General features: G+C 43.0%; 1 protein-coding gene across 1 annotated transcript in view; it reads right to left on the bottom strand.

Moving 5' to 3' along the window:
- LOC144764150 (complement C3-like) overlaps window positions 1-18,066 on the bottom strand; it is a 604,987-nt gene that overhangs the window by 141,226 nt on the left and 445,695 nt on the right. The window contains exons 32-34 of the mRNA XM_078650287.1: window positions 5,693-5,788; window positions 4,240-4,390; window positions 3,725-3,888 (exon numbers count right to left, since the gene is read on the bottom strand). Coding sequence (XP_078506413.1) covers window positions 3,725-3,888; window positions 4,240-4,390; window positions 5,693-5,788 — 411 coding nt within the window. The remainder of the gene's footprint in view (window positions 1-3,724; window positions 3,889-4,239; window positions 4,391-5,692; window positions 5,789-18,066) is intronic.

The following is an 18,066-nucleotide window of genomic DNA, read 5'->3' on the forward strand; positions in this document are numbered from 1 at the left end:
ATTGCTTCCCTAAAGTTAAAGCTAACAGTTTTTGCTGATTTTCTTTAGTGCAACTGTGATCAGCGCTGCCATCTTATTGCTAATGATAACCGTAGTACCAAGCTGTGCAGCCTCTGACCTACAAAAGCCACACTTTCATGACTGGCAGTAATGAGTACGAATTTTCCAATATCTTGCTAAGCACAAAAATGCCTACATTCTTGTATCCATGATGGTCGAATGTGCTCTGCCTTATGGGTTTCTTCAACACCTGCAAAACTCTCCTTGTTTCAGATTCGGACATGTAATTTCCGTTGGAGTCTCACCTGTAAAATCCTACACATTTCTTTATAGATGGATGTATGTACTTTTGCATTGTACACTCAGCGTGTGCAGGAGGACCTCTTGTCACCAACTCGGTTATTTCTTTTGCTTCAAGTACAAGTAAATGGGTGAATAGAGTTTCCTCAACAAAGCAATGCATAATTTGAGTGAGAAGTTATTTTTATTGAAGCCTCAAATTACAGATTCCCACCACCCATCTCCCACTTAAATGATTCAGAGTTTTCAAAAAGATGGGCCCTCTGAGCTTCTGTGCTCACTGTTGTGTCCAGATATCCTCTGAGTAAGCACTAACCCTGGGCAAAGCACTACGCTATGCTTGTGTAGTTTGCGAAGTTTGCGCTACTTCGCACTACCCGAATTGCACGTAGCACAGTGCAAACACACGTAGCGTAGTGCAGCGGTCATTTTTTGCTTGCTTGCGGTCTTCAACGTCAAGTTGGCGACAGCGAGCAAGCAAAATGACATCCCGGTGAGACTTTTTCCTCTTTCTCGATCAGCAACATCAAGTTGCCGATCGCGAGCGTGGAAAATAAACCTCCGGGCGAGATTCTCAACGCAGGAAGGTCAGGTTTCTCATTGCGAGTGGTCGCGTTTGCTCGTGATTGCTCGCAATGAGAAACTACCCATGGGTGTCCGCAGGGGAGGGCAAGGGGGAGCGCTTGCCCCCCCTGGGTCGCCGGTCCCATGACTTTGGCGGACGCCTTTGGTCTGTAATTGTCACCATTACAACAGGCTGTTCCCCTGCGAGAAGCCCCAGGAGTTTAAATGATCTCTCACTTGGGGCTGCTCGCACTTCGCTTTGAACTCTAGAGGCTGCAGCAGCCCCTCCCCGACCTCGAGCAGACTGTGGACAGGCCCATTGTCATTCTGTCTGCTGCTGATCATCACATAAAGAATGACAATGGGCCTCTGCCTTTAACTTGCCTTGAAGGAGGGTGATACAGTTAAAATGTTGCCCCCCCTGGAAGGTGAGTGATGAAGTTAACATGTTGCCCCCCCCCCTTGAAACATTTCTGCGGACGCCCATGAAACTACCAGGTCGCGTTGAGAAAGCTGCCGCTCGAATAGAAATCTTCTTGAGCGGCAGAAAACGACTGCTTGCACTGTGCAAGATGCAGTTTGCACTGATTGCACAGTGCGGACAAGCATCCGGCACTGTGCAATCAGTGCGAACAGCATTTTGCACAGTGCACTACGCAGTTCGCGTAGCTACGCATAGCTTGCGAAGTGCACTTCGTGTAGCTACGCGTAGCGCTACTTCGCAGACTTAGGCTTAGTAAGCACCACAACTACAATTACCTTAATTTATTATGGCAGAGTATGGAGCTCCCCCAAAGACCAAGAAAGCATAAGTCACAATATGGCCAGTAAAGGAGGAGGAGCACTGTGGACAGAAAGTTTCAGATTATCATTTTCCCATGAACTGCTGTTTACTTATTTAAGGCCCTGATTATTAGTGGGCCTGTAAATTCCAACCCGTCTGTAAACCCCTGTTTATGCACTGGTCGGAAATACGAGTTTGGCTGTATTTATTGAATGCATCCAATAATTATTGGATGTTTAAATACCTCAGCTGCTGTTAAACCTCGAAATTTAACTGGGGAAATTGTATGGTAGTTACCGTACTATGCGGATTTTGGTGCGTTTCACTCCAAATCCATATTTTATTCCCCACAAATGTGTGAAGGGAGGTATTTATGACACACTATAAATTACGTACCCAGCGAGATTGTTATTTGTCATGTTGGATAAATCACACCTAAACTCGTAATTAGGGCATAAGTCTTCCCTCAGCTTGTCATTAGAATTTGTTTAACCGCATGCGTGCGGGCGGAATTCCGCTCGTACGCTGAGATTTTTCAAAGCACACTTTACGTGACGAGCTGGGCTCGTCATCAGCGTAGCAGGAGGCTACCTCATGACGAGCCCAGCTCGTCATCAGCGTCGAAGGGGTTAATAAAAGGGTGACACAGAGATGGGAGAAACGTGTTGCATGACGGCCTACTATTGTTGCTGTATATTCTTGGAGTTTAGGAGTGCTTGCACAAGATATCGAGTGGCACACAAATTATGCATTTCTACAACCATGGCATGTACTGCACAATTAAGGAAACTGTCACCTTATCCATGATGAACCACATACTTGCCCAGTTCATGATAAAACAGTGCTTCTCGCTTATTTAGGTCTAAGGTTAGCAAATAAAAGCACAAAAAAGCACTAGGTACATATTGACGGAATGACGTTGGACAATTATGTTTGTCTGAGTTAACTTTCGGCTTTCACTTGTCTTATAGAAGACGAAAATCCACATCTACTCACAGCTGGAAAGCATCACTTAAAAACCAAAGACCATGCTGACAACCCTGTTAAATTAATATTGAAATGCGAGTAGGGGAGACAGGACGATAGCAATTAACAATCTGTTAACACTTTAGGGCTGATTGATTAACGGATAAGAAATTAGTATGTGAGAAGAAATAAAATAACGTAGTTGGTATTATGTTCATAGCTACAATAAGATGATGCATGAGTGATAGTTGAACCAGGCCCTGAGGTAGAGGTTCTGGGATACATTGCCAATGGAAAAGTGGCCATTGTTTGGGTCATGCAGGTGACTGTATGTCTTAGTGAGAGCGAAGAAGGGTAACAAGTCCTGGGGTTGGTGGGATCCCTGTTTCCAGCATGGAACTTGATTCTTCTTCCTGGTGAGTAGTGAGCTCAGACTCAGTGCAGTGGCCCAATGGAGATCACATCCGCTGTGGTCCTGTCGGTAAGGTTGCACATGCCTTAGGAGTTGTGTCGATGCACATTGGCCAACAGCCTGGAATTTTTGCTTTTGGATGGAAAGCGCATCACATCAATCCTTGATCTTTTATGGAACTCAAGAAGCGCATATTTTCCAGGACCTGGAATAAAATCTGACTCTAGTTCAGATCTGTTGCCTTTCCTGCATGTCAGAAAGGAGCTGAAAATGCAAATTTGTCAGAGAAATCTAATTCACAATCATTAAGGATCCTCCTGGCCCCTATTTTCCCTTTGATGTATGCAAATATCCTTACTCCCTCCCTTCGATGTACAAGCTCTTAAATTGTTCCTCCTTGACACTGAGCAGCCTTCTTATTCTTTATTCATAGGATCCTGTCATATACTTGCATACAAAGATTCACAACTGAGAGATATTAATTTAAGATTGGGCATATAACTTTATATTGTTTAGGACACATCATGGGCTTGCGGGTCATAATGTTTTAAGAGAGTTTAAGATTGTCCTTCTAGGACTGTTGTTCTGGAAATAGTCCAGAATAATCATTTTACTTTGATACACACAAGGAGAACTCATTTACATTTAAATTTTGCATGATCTGTATAAAGTTTACGCCCTTGTCGCTCCATGAATACCTGGGTGGAGCCGTAGCCACCTCCGTAGTATCGCTGCTCTGTCAGCCACTGGACAACCGGGGCGGCATTGTCAAATTTCCTCCGTTGAAGGAGGGCCAGGAGACCGTAGGATGTGGCTTCAATTGTGTAGAGTTTGGACGTGGGGTCATGCCAGTGGGTGCCACCTAAATAAGAAAACAATTTAGAAATCACTTCAGCAATTATAGGGAGCCACCATGGAACATTGCCATGTTCCTGTGAGAAGAATAGGTTCAATGTGTGAACAAGAAATGATAAAGAGACTCCGTATTACAACTTTCATTCAATGTAATGCAATGGCAGTACGGCGGATGGGACATCCCGCAGATTTGTGACAGATTACTCTGTCCGACAAACCCTAAATAAGATACTTAATCTTGAGCACATGTGCATAATCAGTCACTATTACAATATTATTTTAGCGCGTAGTTCCCTTTCTCTTTGGAAGCAATAGGCTCTTGCATTTTGATCCCAGCTAGAGGTGAAGGCCAACATACCTGTAGACAGCTCCATCAGTTTGCTATCACCTTTACTCCTTCCCACAAGAGCCAAGGCATAGGATGAAATTGTGACAGAATACACTTTCTTCAGACCGTTGATTCTGTTTTCCAAGAACGTGGCAGCCTTTTCAATGCTTGTGTCCAAAGTCTGAAAGTGTAGGAGAATAACCTAGAGTCAGTTCTTCCAAGCCACAGTCCTTCCCCAGTGAAAATGCACCCTCCGGTGACAGTGTGTGCATATTGAGCCTGTCACACCTGTGTTATGACAGTGCTTATCTTACAGCTCTACGTCATGAGGCAATTCGAAGTGCTTACCACTAAATAGAATATTAGCTACTAGCAGTGCGTGAAAATAGGAAAAACCGTGAGCATTTGGGGACATTAGCACTTGGTTCCGTATCATTAATTTCTGGGAGCCTGATTACTACTCTTTTTAACTCCCTAAAGTCGGGTAATTCTTTGCAACAGAGAATATGGCGTGATGTTACTAACAAGAATAACTGCGAAACAATGCTCAAAACAAAACTGTTGTAAGTTTGCACTACAAACACAAGGAGATGATGGATGGAGCGCTGCAACTTTTGAGACACTCACCCCCAGTCACAGATCTGTGTTGAATCCATCACCATTCTTTAGCTCACTTTGCCACCTCAGTTCAGACCCAGCCATATGCAAATCAGTCTTGACCCTGCGCCTCATGAGAACAGTCCAGCCCGAACTGCCAAGCCAGGTCGTCAATGAACCGGAATCAAGTATCCTGGGACTGGTTTCCTTGTGTTTGGTAAGTTTGCACTATTTCACCAGGAGGAGGCGCTATACCAAAAGCACTGTTTGACCCCGAGAAGTTTAGGATGAAAATATTTCTAGTTATATGACTTGCTAACTACAAGATAAGTAGGCACACAGCAAAAGTGACAATGATTTGAAAATTGAAGAGTAATGTACGTGCCCTAAAATATGCTTTAACAATAATAGACATTTATTTTCAGCGTAATGGCACAATTCTGGGAATTTTGTGAAAGAAATATGACTAGAATTTCCTTAATTACACTGTGTAATTTACATTTCACTCTGGTACAACATAACTGCGTATTGCTGAAAATATATATTTTAACACACTTCTTTTAGTTAAAACACTAAGGCCCTGATTCGGATTTTATTGGAAGCCAGGTGATTTTTTTTTGCACCAGATCAATAAGGATACTCTGGGGAACGTTATTTATTGGGTGTGATAAATAGCACCTATTACAAGTTTCTGGGGAAAACCAGGGTGACTTTGGTGGTTACCACACCACAATATGCATGAAAGAGTAAGCATCATAATCTTTTCTCCTGTTAAATTCCGGTAGGTTTGACCTGCCAAAATCTAATGAAAGGTGAGATTTTAACAACCCTTTTAGTCAAATGAAATGGACATTGCCACCAGCCTGTGGCAATGACCAGAACTTACACTGATAGATGCAGTGCAGATGTCTTTAGCTTCAGCCAGTGCAATCAGGACAAAGGCTGTGAGCGATGCCTCCGGCTCCGAACCTTGGGACCCGCCCTGTGGATAAAAGTGCGACAATACCAGTTAAAGATAATATCTTCCTTGAGTCCTTACCCATATATGCCTATTAATGTCTGTTTCGTCGACAACGTTTGAGGAAAGTGGACACAGTTTTGACAACCAATAATTGAAACAAGTTCACTGCAAACAGGGATTGCATCACACATGTGCTTTTCTTCAAATGGCCTGCCCATCACGTGTGGCTTACTAAGATCTTCATGAGGGGTATTCCAATCCTTAAGCTATGGGTCAATAAACGACCCACACTGGCTTTGCCACTGGCTGGTGAACCACACAGACTATGCTTTTGTGATATATTCAGGATGATGCAAGTAGCGTTAGCTACCACTATGTCGCGACATATCATAGAGAAGCCTTAAAAATAAGTTCAAGGCCATTGTTGTTATTTTGAACTAGGAGCTCATGTGAGGTTTGTGGCTATTTCCCCACAAAAGCTTCTCATAAGATAAAAAGCTATGTTGGAATACTCCTGGGCTTTAATGTGACTAGAGGGCATATTAGCAAGAACCTCGTTAAATTTATCGCCGTTTTAGCGGCAGGAAAATGCTGCTAAAACGGCGATAATGGGCTTGCTAATATGCGTTATAGAATTCCAATAGAAGCCCAGGTTAGATGTGCAGGACATCTAACCTGGGCTTCTATTGGAATTCTATAACGCACATTAGCAAGCCCATTATTGCCGTTATAGCGGACGTTTCCTGCCGCTAAAATGGCGATAATTTTAACGAGGTTTTTGCTAATATGCCCTAGGTTTCCTAGTCTGAAATCCACCAGGCTGAGGATATTGTAAACGTTCTAACAGAACCAAAGCTGTGTAAATGTTATGGTCTTTGTATATCACAGAGTTCTACACACACATGGGGCCGGGCCATATTATGGATACAGCACAGTCCCACTTTGTGGAGAGGCGCACCCGTGGCTGGATATGACAAGCGCAATTGGGACAACGTGACCTCTTACGGTCAATGCGCTGTTCAGAGTGCAGGTGCGAACTTGCGCCCTTACTTCGAGCAGCGCATTAGTGGAAGGCAGATCAGCTGTTGGAGCCACTAGCCTGCTCTTTGCTACAGACAGAGACCGGCCTCAGTTTGAAAGAAAGGCAAGGATGTCCCTGCAAGGGGGTAGAGTGCATGATTGCACCTGTGTGTAGGGTGTGCCCTCTGTGCACCACTTTTATGTGGCACACAGGAGAGGTGAGGCGCAGGACCAGAGCGGCTGACTCCGGAGCGCATGGCTCACAGGTCGATCACCCGGTGGCAGCTCAGCTCAGCATCATGTGACTCTAAGCAATAGCTCACTTCATCTCCTCGCCCTCCCCCCCCCCCCAGTGCCTAGATACCCTTAGGAGTGATAAGTTTGCGCTTTCCAAATGCGGAATTATTATTGTGGCACACAATCAGTGTGCCTCCTGATAGTTTCTTTGCCTTGACATCAACATCTGTAATACAGCGTGGCACACTGGCAAAAGGTTTCATCATTTGAATGGGGCCAAACCCACATGCAAATGAGGGAACAACCTCTCCTGATCACGCAGGTGTACATTTTGTGCACGCACAAGCTATATTATTGAAGGAGTTGGAAAGCGTCTGCAGCGCCTTTTGTAATGCCAAGGTGCCACAGGGGTGTAAACTGCAAAAACAACAGTTGATAGACAGAATGCAGAACAATGTCATACATTCACCCCAGTACAGAGATCAGGGCCTAAATCCATTGTTGTTTTGCTCACCATGCCATTCCAGCTTGGACCCAGCCATATGCAAATCAGTCTTGACCCTGTGCCCCATGGGAACAGTCCAGCCTGAACGGCCAAGCCAGGTCCTCCCTGGACTGGAAACAAGCATCCTAGGACCAGTTTTGGGCGTTCAGCCCTCTTCAGCCAGGATAGCTTGATTCCAGTGGTATGGAGAGCACGGGACTCACGTCTGAGCATACCCGTCCCACTCGGGGTGACAAATGCAAAAACAACAGTTGATGGATAGAATGCAGAACAATGTCATACATTCACCCCGGTACAGAGATCTGGGCATAAATCCATCGTTTTTTGCTCACCATGCCTTTTCAGTTTGGACCCAGCCATATGCAAATCTGTCTTGAACCTGTGCCCCATGGGAACAGTCCAGCCCAAACCGCCAAGCCAGGTCCTCCCTGGACTGGAAACAAGCATCCTAGGACCGGTTTTGGGCTTTCAGCCCTCTTCAGCCAGGATAGCTTGATTCCAGTGGCATGGAGAGCACGGGACTCACGTCTGAGCATACCCGTCCCACTCGGGGTGACAAATGCAAAAACAACAGTTGTTGGACAGAATGCACAACAATCTCATACATTCACCCCAGTACAGAGATCTGGGCCTAAATCCATAGTTTTTTTGCTCACCATGCCATTCCAATTTGGACCCAGCCATATGCAAATCAGTCTTGACCCTGTGCCCCATTGGAACAGTTCAGCCCGAACCGCCAAAACAGCTGGTGCACACACTGGTTGCACCCCCAGGGCCCTTTCTGTAAAACAGCCCATGACAATACGTTTGACCATTATCAACTTCTGGCAAAACGATTTTGAGTCTCACAAAAGCTGTCTATAATGCTTATCACGCAGTGTGTACTGCGATGTTTCGGAAATGTGGGCATTTCTGTGTGTCTCTCAAGCGTGACATACAAGAGACAGTCCGGAGATTGCTAATTGTTTAACATTGCCACCCCTTTCCAAATTATTATTATTATTATTATTAAATTAGTTTCGTAGCACGCGCAGCTACCCAAAAAGGGTTTCCCGGCACCTAGCACACAAATTGCTAGAAAAGAGCAGTCAAGAACCATTTGCTACTAAAAAAAAGCCAGGTTTTAAGATTTCTTCGAAAACTGAGATAGGACGGGTCATTCTTCAGGGACACCGGAAGAGAATTCCAGATTTTAGGGCCAAGACAAGAAAAGGAACGGCCTCCCATTCTTGCAAGTTTAAATCTGGGAATCACGAAGTCTCCATGGGCTGTAGAGCGCAGGGGACGAGAAGGAATGTAAGGATGGATGAGCTCTTGCAGATACGCTGGTGCCACCCCTTGTTTCATTTTAAAGATGTAACAAAGGGTTTTAAATTTAATTCTTTGATCAATTCGAAGCCAGTGAAGGTCACGTAAATATGGTGAGATGGAAGCATGTCTAGGAACTTGACAAAGAAGGCGTACTGCAGAGTTCTGGACAAACTGTAGCTTTCTCAATACCGTTTGGCAGCTACCGAGATAAAGAACATTGCCGTAATCGAGGCGAGAGGTGATGAGTGCCTGGACTACCGTGCGTTGGGTTGAGGCAGGAAGCATCCAAATGATCTTACGAAGCCACCTCAAGATCGTGAAACAGATGGCAGCAACACTCACCACCTGTTGTCTCATAGAGAGACTATCATCAATAATGATGCCCAGATTACGGACATGGGTGACAGGTAGGGGAAAGGAACCCATTTCCTGAGGCCAGTGGTGAGGGCCCCATAGGACCTTGTGCTTGCCGAGGATAAGGACCTCAGTCCTATCCCCATTTAACTTCAAAAAGTTAAGGCGCATCCACTCTGTCACTTGCCGTAGGCCGTACTGAAGGGCAGATGTCGTAGCATCTTTAGTGGTGGACAGCGAAAAGACAATCTGCGTATCATCCGCATACGAATATAGGGAAAGACCCACCTCTTCCACAATCTCTGCCAGAGGTCTGACATAGATGTTGAAGTGCAGGGGGCTTAAAATGGATCCCTGCGGGACTCCATATGCTGATACGCAGATCTTAGATGATGCCTTAGCAGAAACGACTTGAAAAGTGCGACCATCAAGGAATGAAGCAAACTAGGATAGGGCAGTGCCATCCAGCCCAAGAGACCTAAGGGTGTTGAGCAAGATGTTATGCGACACAGTGTCGAATGCGGCACTCAAATCTAATAGAATGAGTGGCACAGTTTCTCAGTGACCCCAAGCAGAGCAGTTTCAGTTAAAAAGTTGGTTCTGAACCCGGATTGTGAATAATGAAGAAAGCCAACTTTGTCTATGTGTTGTGTCAGTTGAGTATTGATATGTTTCTCCAAAATTTTGGAGAAACCCGGAAGCAGAGATATAGGTCTAAAGTTAGATAGTACCGAAGGATCTGCTCCGGCCTTTTTCAACAAAGGGATGACCATGGCTCGCTTCTACTTGGGGGGTACCAAGGCCTCCCGCATAGAGGCATTAAGAAGATCTATAAGGACGCCTTTAGATATGGCAGAGAGCTGACAAAGGATGTTAATAGGCAAAGGATCAAGAGGAGACCCAGATTTAATACTGTTTAAACAATTTTGGAAAGACGTCTCTTCAAATGGGTGCCAGGAAACAATCTTGGCTATCTGGTCACAATTACTGGGATGTATGACGTTACAACGCATACTTTTACATCACATGCCTTTACAACGCGGTTTTTACATCGCATACCTTTACAACGCATAGCGCTTTGGGGTGCTAGATAGTGAATAGTTTCATTTACTATTCCAACTCCAGTCCCCGTGGACACTAGGGAAGGTGTTGGACAGTAAATTAAACTTATTCCCTATCCTAGAGCGCCCCCCAGCGCAATGCGTTGTAATGGTTTGCGTTGTAAAAGTTGTGTCTTAAAGGCACTGCGTGGTAAAAGTTGCGTTGGGAAGGATGTTTCCCCAATTACTGTGATATGTAGGGTCAAATGCAGAAGCCGTACTACACAAGGAAGGGGAAGGAGCAGAGAGTGACCTGTAAATGAGTTCGACCTTCTGGATAAAGAAGTCAGCAATGTTGTTACATTGATTTTCATCAAGGACGGGAGGGAGAGGGATGGTATCAGAGCCAGCTAACTTCTTCACTACCAAAAATAGAGCCCGAGGACGATTGGATGCATTAGTTATTGTGTTAGCAACATAAAGAATGCGTGCCTCTTTACACGCCGAATGATAACTTTTAAGAGTAGCTTTGTAAGCATCTTTACAAGTTAACCTCTTTGACGCTCATGACGGAACGGTTCCATCATCAGCATCGGTTGGGCTGTGCTGATGACAAAACCGTTCCGTCACGACCACGCCCGTTTTTTGAACCTTCAGCACAGCGCGAAAATTTGCGTCGCGCTGAAGGTGTTAAAGAATACGATCTCCTCCATCTTCAAATGGAATAACTAGAGTCCTTTACGTATGTGTAGATGAGGCATGGTTAGTGTGTACTCTTCCATACTAAAAGTGAATGCCAAGTGTACATTTTAACTTCTCGCTGATATGGAAAATTCTGTAAGAAATAATCTAAAAAAATGAACATTTGTCTTCCTCCTGTTTGAAAAGTTGTACCTCTCTGTTTTGAGATGATTTGTTTGGAATGTGGAGAGTCACAGTGAGTTGTACATGAATCAAAGGCAGGAAAAAAAGAAGAGCACTTTGGGGTGCTTTGGAACAAGTACTAGGACTTGAAAAGTTGCAACTTAATCATTTTCGCACAGCTTCTCCCAGGAAGCAATTTCCAGCAAAAAATGTTTTCGCTTCATAATTTTCGTGTTTTTTTTATTTTTTTTGCTGGAGAATTATTCCACAGATTTTGTTTTGCAGGACAATTCTCCTGCAGAGAGGTAGGTTATGCAGATTTTCTTCTAACATAAATCCTAGTTTTGCAAGAATTTACGCCTTTTTTTTAAAGTTTGCAACTCTGAGATCTCTACACTCTTGCACTTCAAGAAATGATCTATGGCTAGTGTCCGGGCTGGGACTTCCTTGGTTTGCCTTGGCAGTGTCTGTGTTATAGGCAAATATTGTGGGGCATATTTACATAAAAATGGCACAGTGCTGTACCACAAGCAATTTTGTTGCGCTAAGCAGCGTAATTTTCAAAACACAGTGATGCGCTGTTTTAACGAGAATACGGCGCATCCCTTTGCTCACCCCTGTGCCAACGCTAAAAAAACTGCCTCGTGCCAACGCAGGCAACCTTGTACCATGTTGCAAGGGTGCCTGTGTTGCAGGGATGATTGTGTTTGTACAGGAAGGGACACCTTCCTGCACAAAAACAATCAATAATGGCATTTTGCTCCTTCAATGTGTGCTGCGGAATTCACCACATGAATGCCTCCTCTTGAAAGCCATTAGTTTTTGGCACTGCCTCAGATTTACAGATCCTTGTAAATCTGAAGCAGTGTCAAAAAGCCATGGGTGTGGCTGGGAACGCCCAAAGAAACACCCATTGCACGCCCCTTTGCTGCAGAAAACTGCGTTGCAGGGAGCTATATTTACAAGGCTGAGTTCCACACAAAGTGGCTTAGTGCTGCCTTGTTAATATGGGATAGCATAGAGTGCCACTGGAACGTCAAAAAAGTGAGGCTCTGGTGTCGCTTGGGGATTGTAAATATGCCCCTTTGTTTACTTCCCATCCAGTAGGTTAAGACACTTTTAAGGAAGAATGGCAGAGTGCTTTCTTTACATGTAAAGATGTATTCTGAGCCAATTAGTAGGTGTCTTATATTGATTTATTAATTTTAGTCATTCAACAAGTACTTTCTCCTTCTTTGTGTAGGAACAATGGACGTTTCAGCTGACGTGTTGCACCATTGATCTCTTTCAAGGCAACAGTTGCAGTGTGCAATGCATCAGTGAGGTCATGTTGAAATCAGAAAGTTCTACATATGGTCTGTAAATGGTGTCAGACAACATAGAATCCTCTTGAGTTGCAAACATCTCACAGCATGTGGACAGGTTGCAGCTGCCATTTTTTGATAAAATTCTACAAATTTGATGTAGTCCTACCACACAAACATCATAAATACATTAGATGCTACAATAGTTGGCCATAAAGATCCTCTTTTGAAACTGCCTAACGATAAAAATTTGAACACCCAACACCTGTCGAAGGTGTACATAGAATTTACCTCTCTAATTCCCCACAATTCAAATATGTTGGCCTTTCTGTTGCTGTGTGTTCTAAAACATGATTGTAGAGTGAGAGGAATAGGTCTGCTGTAATGCATGCAAAAATGCACAATAACCTCTGCTCTTGAGGCCATACAGATGTTTGCAAAATTTGGCGGATACAAACTTAATAAGAGAAAAACAGAGGTTTTGCTGTTTAGTGCACTATTGGAGACATTGCCATCAATTCTCCAGCAGAACAATGATAAAACTCCAAAGTAGGGTGTGAGGGTGATAACTGGACAACCCTCACTAACTGTCAAAAACTGCCTATTGTCTGGAACTTTTTTCGCAAAGTAGAGAATACGTTCACCAGCTTATTTTGGTTCTGAATCGTGCCTCCATAAGGTATCCATGTCCAACGTGGCTGATCTATGCTAGATATCAGGCTCTATTCCACTCTGTGGCATACAAGACATTATCAATTTCAACAGCATCTGTTTGCCATGTATACTCAGAAGAGAGCAGATTCCTGGCCCTCTGTGTTATATTAAAGGCATCAAGCACCTTCATATGGACAAATGGATTAGAATTAAGAACTGGATCAACTTTATGCAGCAATGAATCTGATTTTTCTATATTTTCATGTCCCAAATCAATTACTGTTTATGAGCAAGCACAATATTTACTAGTCGCCATCTGAGAACTGGCTGAGATTTAGCGGGGCATTAGATTAAGCAAGGAAGGTGACTTATTTCAGCATGGGTGGAATAAAATATATAAATGCTTTACCAATAGTGGGTAAGAGAGTCATGTTAGGGGTCCGCCTGCCTTACAGACAGTTTACAATCTGGTAAGAGAGCGTAGGTGCAAATGTTGTCCTTACTTAGCAATATTAGCATTAAATTCACAAAGACATGGGGAATTTTGGGGCAATTCCTCTTAAATTAATAAGACATGAAATTCTATATTCTAAATTGGATCTTATGACGATAACATACAATAGCAAGACATTAAGGGATCGATATGCATTGGTTCATATTTTTGTTTTGTTTTAAACCTGAGTTTTATCAGAGTTGATTATTAGCTTCACATTATGTTTATGTATTAAATACATTATGTGAATTACATTTCTCTATACACATATTATGCATATGTTAATAAATCTAGAAAAAAGTATACTGGGAAGAGAAGATTTAACTGTCCAACATTTTTATTGTTCCCCTCCCTTAGTGCAAGAAATCAGATATGATTGATGACTGTTTCCAAATCCTCTTTGACTCAAATCATTGTTATAGAAGAGGCAATGAAAGGATGGAAGCACACATGGGCCAAGTCGTGGCTTCAGTTTTGCTCCATGAAGGTGCATTCGGCTACCATTACGACTTGCAGAAAAAGGTCATCTGAGGAACCTATAATACTCTAGGAAAAGGTTCCCCTCAGAGTACTCCCTCCTCCTTTGGAAGTAAACATTGTATCTCCAAAATAATGGAATCTCCTTTTGAAAACTCGCATAAATCAGATCTCAACAGTATGTCATAGAAAACAGCTTTTGTTGTGGCAATTACCCCAGCTAAGAGGGTGAGCAAGGTTCAACCTCTATCCACAGAAGAAGTTTACAGAGTTCTCTATAACAGGCTGTTATCCTTGAGATTTAAATTTTCCTTCCTTTTTCAAGTTATCTCAAAATTACATCTCAATTAAACCCTTTCCATTCCATTCCTTTTTCATGACTCCCTTTCTCCAACTAAAGCTGCTGTCCTTACACTAGACGTTACAAGGGCTCTGAACTATTACTTGGTAGGTCAAAAGACTTAACTCAATCTAAACAACTATGCTGCATTATTGGGCTATTCACACTGGTAGGCCCCCCTCAAAGCAGACCATAATTGGCGTATATTATTACCTCCTACCAGAAAGAAGACAGACCTTTACTGGGTATCACTAAGGTTAATTATTTAAGAAATACAGTAGCTGCTGCTGTCCTCGTGAGCAATGTTACCATCACAGACACTTGTAAATCAGCCACCTTGGTTGATACTTTATGCAATGGTACACTACACACAAATACAAATTATGTCAGTGAGCCCTAGATTTTGGACTTTTTATTTTTTCGGAGTTTTATATAGCGCGAACTAGAACCGAACCAAATCAGTTATCAGAGCGCTTTACATAGCACCAGTTACGTTACATGAGGACACACTTTCATTTTTTAGGCTTGGGGAGATTAAGTGATTTGCCCTGAATCACAGGGGTTTTTTTGGCGTCGTTACCGAGACTCAAACCCAGATCCCCAGGTCCGAGGTCGAGCGCCTTAGCCGTTAGGCCAACCCCTCTCCCCACTTGATCCTACGTCCTCCAGGGATATCTGTTAGATATGACAGGAGACATCTCACCCATCATATGATGGCATTCTTCATCATAGGGGCCTCCACTCACCTGGGTAGGTGAAACTTCTACCTAACATCCTGGTGAACTCAACCCAAAAAGGATTGCTCTGGGAGCAGTGAATAAGATAATGCTCCGGACAAGAGCAGTTTAAAAATGGCTAAGGGTAAAACCAGGATTTCCCTTAATTAGCGGTTACCTTTGTCATGATAAAAAATCAGTTGTGATGTATTAGTAAAACCTAACGGTTTTCACATCCACTTTACAACTTCTGCCTGCTTGTTTCAGCTGACATTACTCTGCTCTATCGGTCATTTAACTTATTTGAGCGCTAGTGACTCCCTGTCTGCCTACTCCTGTTACTACAGCAGTGTTTCTAACAAAGACTCGTAAGGCTCTCCTACCTGTCAATGCTATTCACTTGAAACTGTAGGAGCAGATACAAAAGATTCTTACTATTAGTTATCTGCACAAACAGTATTGTGATAGTACAGTGATTAGCAGCTCATAACCTTGATGAGGGGAACACTGCATGCAGCACCCAATCTCAGTATTGTGGACCCCCACCATTCTATGGCATGTGTATGTGAATATAGGGAACTTAATCAGTCAGTAGCACACTAACACTCTGCACATACATGGAGTCAAATTTTGACCACTATGTCTGGCAATAACTCAGTGCAAGATATTGCTATTATCTCCTCACTTACCTTACTTGGTTCCTGATGCAACTCTCTCGGCCTAGGCGTGGGGGGGCACTCCCCTGTAGTCACACACTTGTGAGATATACGAAATGGAGTCTAAAACCTGCTTTCAAAAATCTATGTCGATTTGTTTACTCCTCCTCTCTTTTTCCTTGTTAGATGTGATTCATATTTCTCAAAAAGGCACTTCATTATAAGACAACCCAATGTACATTTGTGAACGCCACGTCTTGTTTGTAAATGCATCAGTTAACTGGTTCAATGCAGGCTTAGGATAATACGACCCATGTGGGAAATGTACTGTATGTCCACTAACAATAAAAGCGAAAGTACTGGATTTTGTTTTGAGAACGCCATGGACATTGAGGTAACATTCAAATTGCAACTCTGAGAATGTCATCTATAGCTTCATATGCCCCTGCAATCTACATTATATAGGCATAACCACTAGGAAAGTATGGATCAGATTAAACAAGCACCAAAGCACCATGTGGTGTAGAAAGAGTAATGAGGCCATTGCAAAAATGACCTCAGGTCGACAATACTGGTCAAAATAAGTAGAAATCCATCCACTCTTTTGAAAAACTGTTGTACTATGATCAACAATGGATATACGCACTGGGGACTGACAGGCTTTGTTTAAATGATGACATACCAAGATGATAGCTGCTACAATGGTACCTCATAACATTGACGGGAAAGATTACTGTGAAATGCAGAGGTACTAGGATGGGAGACAGTGAGATATAGTTTAGCAGAATATTGCATCCACCACAAAAGGGGCATGTGATTGGGTCCTACTTTGGGTAGAAATAGCATTTGAGACAAACAAAGGACCCTTTATTCACGGAGTACTGCAAGGAAAGAAAAGCAATAAATGCAAGTTAAAGAAAAATATGGCCAAGAATATACAATTTTTTTAGTGTCCTTCCATGGGCTAAATTTAGAAAAAGATTAGCCGGAAAGGTTGGAGTAAACCGCACGCGGGAAAGTACAACTCCCATGATTCCATAGGGTCCGTGCGATGACTTGCCACTAAGTAATCCAACCAGGAATAGCAATTACACTTCCAGGGAGCAGCCATGTCGCAGGTCGAGTGATGAGTCATATGCATCCGGAAGGCAATTAAAAGGAAGAGGCAAGATGCTGCTAATTGTCCAGCATGGCCATGGGAGGTAATGTAGGTGTTGAATGCGGCATTCATTCCTTAATGAAGTAAGTAAAGGAGGATTCCCTATTAAAATCTGTGTGAGGATTTGCAAAAGACCAGTAGATGACCACAGATTTTGGATATTTTTTGGGAAATTAACTACGGAATTCATCAATTAATGAGAAACATGGCACATTTTGAGGTGGATGAGTGTGCATGTGTGACATTAAGCTGGCAAATAACAGGGTGTGCAAAGTGAGTCATGCAATTTGATTTCCCAAAAACATACTTATGGTGGAATCAAAAGCGGTGTGAACATGTGGTGTTATCAAAAGGCATGAGTGGGAATGGATGATATAATCGATTAAAACAGAGACACCTGTAATTGAACTATAATACTTCTGAGGTATTATCCCGAGTCAGCGATGAACCAGTTGACTGATGCATTTGCGAACGAGATAAGCGACTTTCACATATGTACATTGAGATGTCTTATAATTATGTGCGTTCTGAAAAAATAGGAATCGCATGTAACATAAGAATGAAGGGTCTCGTGTCATTCCATATAAGATTATAGTGTTGACTTGGAGGAGTAAATGAATAGACATAGAGTATTGGAAGCAGGTTTTTTACTCTATTTCATATACCACATAAATGTGTGACTACAGGGTAATGCCTCCTCCTTCCTTGGGCGAGAAAGTTGGATCAGGTACCAGGTAGGGGAAGTGAGGGCATAATAACAATGTCTTGCACTGAGTTTTTGCCAACATGTTGGTCAAAATGTGACTACATGTATGTGCATCACATACACATGTGATAGAATGGTGGGTGTCCACGATACTGAGATTGGGTGCTGAATACTGTGTTCACCTCAATAAGATTATGAACGCCCAATCACCACTGTATCACAATATTGTTTGCGCAGATAACTGATAAGAATTTTTTATATCTGCTCCTACAGGTTCGAGTGAACAGCATTGTTAGGTAAGAGACCTTTATGCCTCCTTGTTAGAAGACAGGTTAGGCAGGCTGAGAGTCACTAGTCCTGAAGAAAGCTGAATGATCATAGGGCAGAGTAAGTTGACTGAAACATGTAGCCAGAAGTTGTAAAGTGGATGCGAAAACCTAGATGTTTTCCTGATACATCCCGA

Source organism: Lissotriton helveticus, chromosome 1_1, assembly GCF_964261635.1.
Source record: "Lissotriton helveticus chromosome 1_1, aLisHel1.1, whole genome shotgun sequence".
Classification (NCBI taxonomy): Eukaryota; Metazoa; Chordata; class Amphibia; order Caudata; family Salamandridae; genus Lissotriton; species Lissotriton helveticus.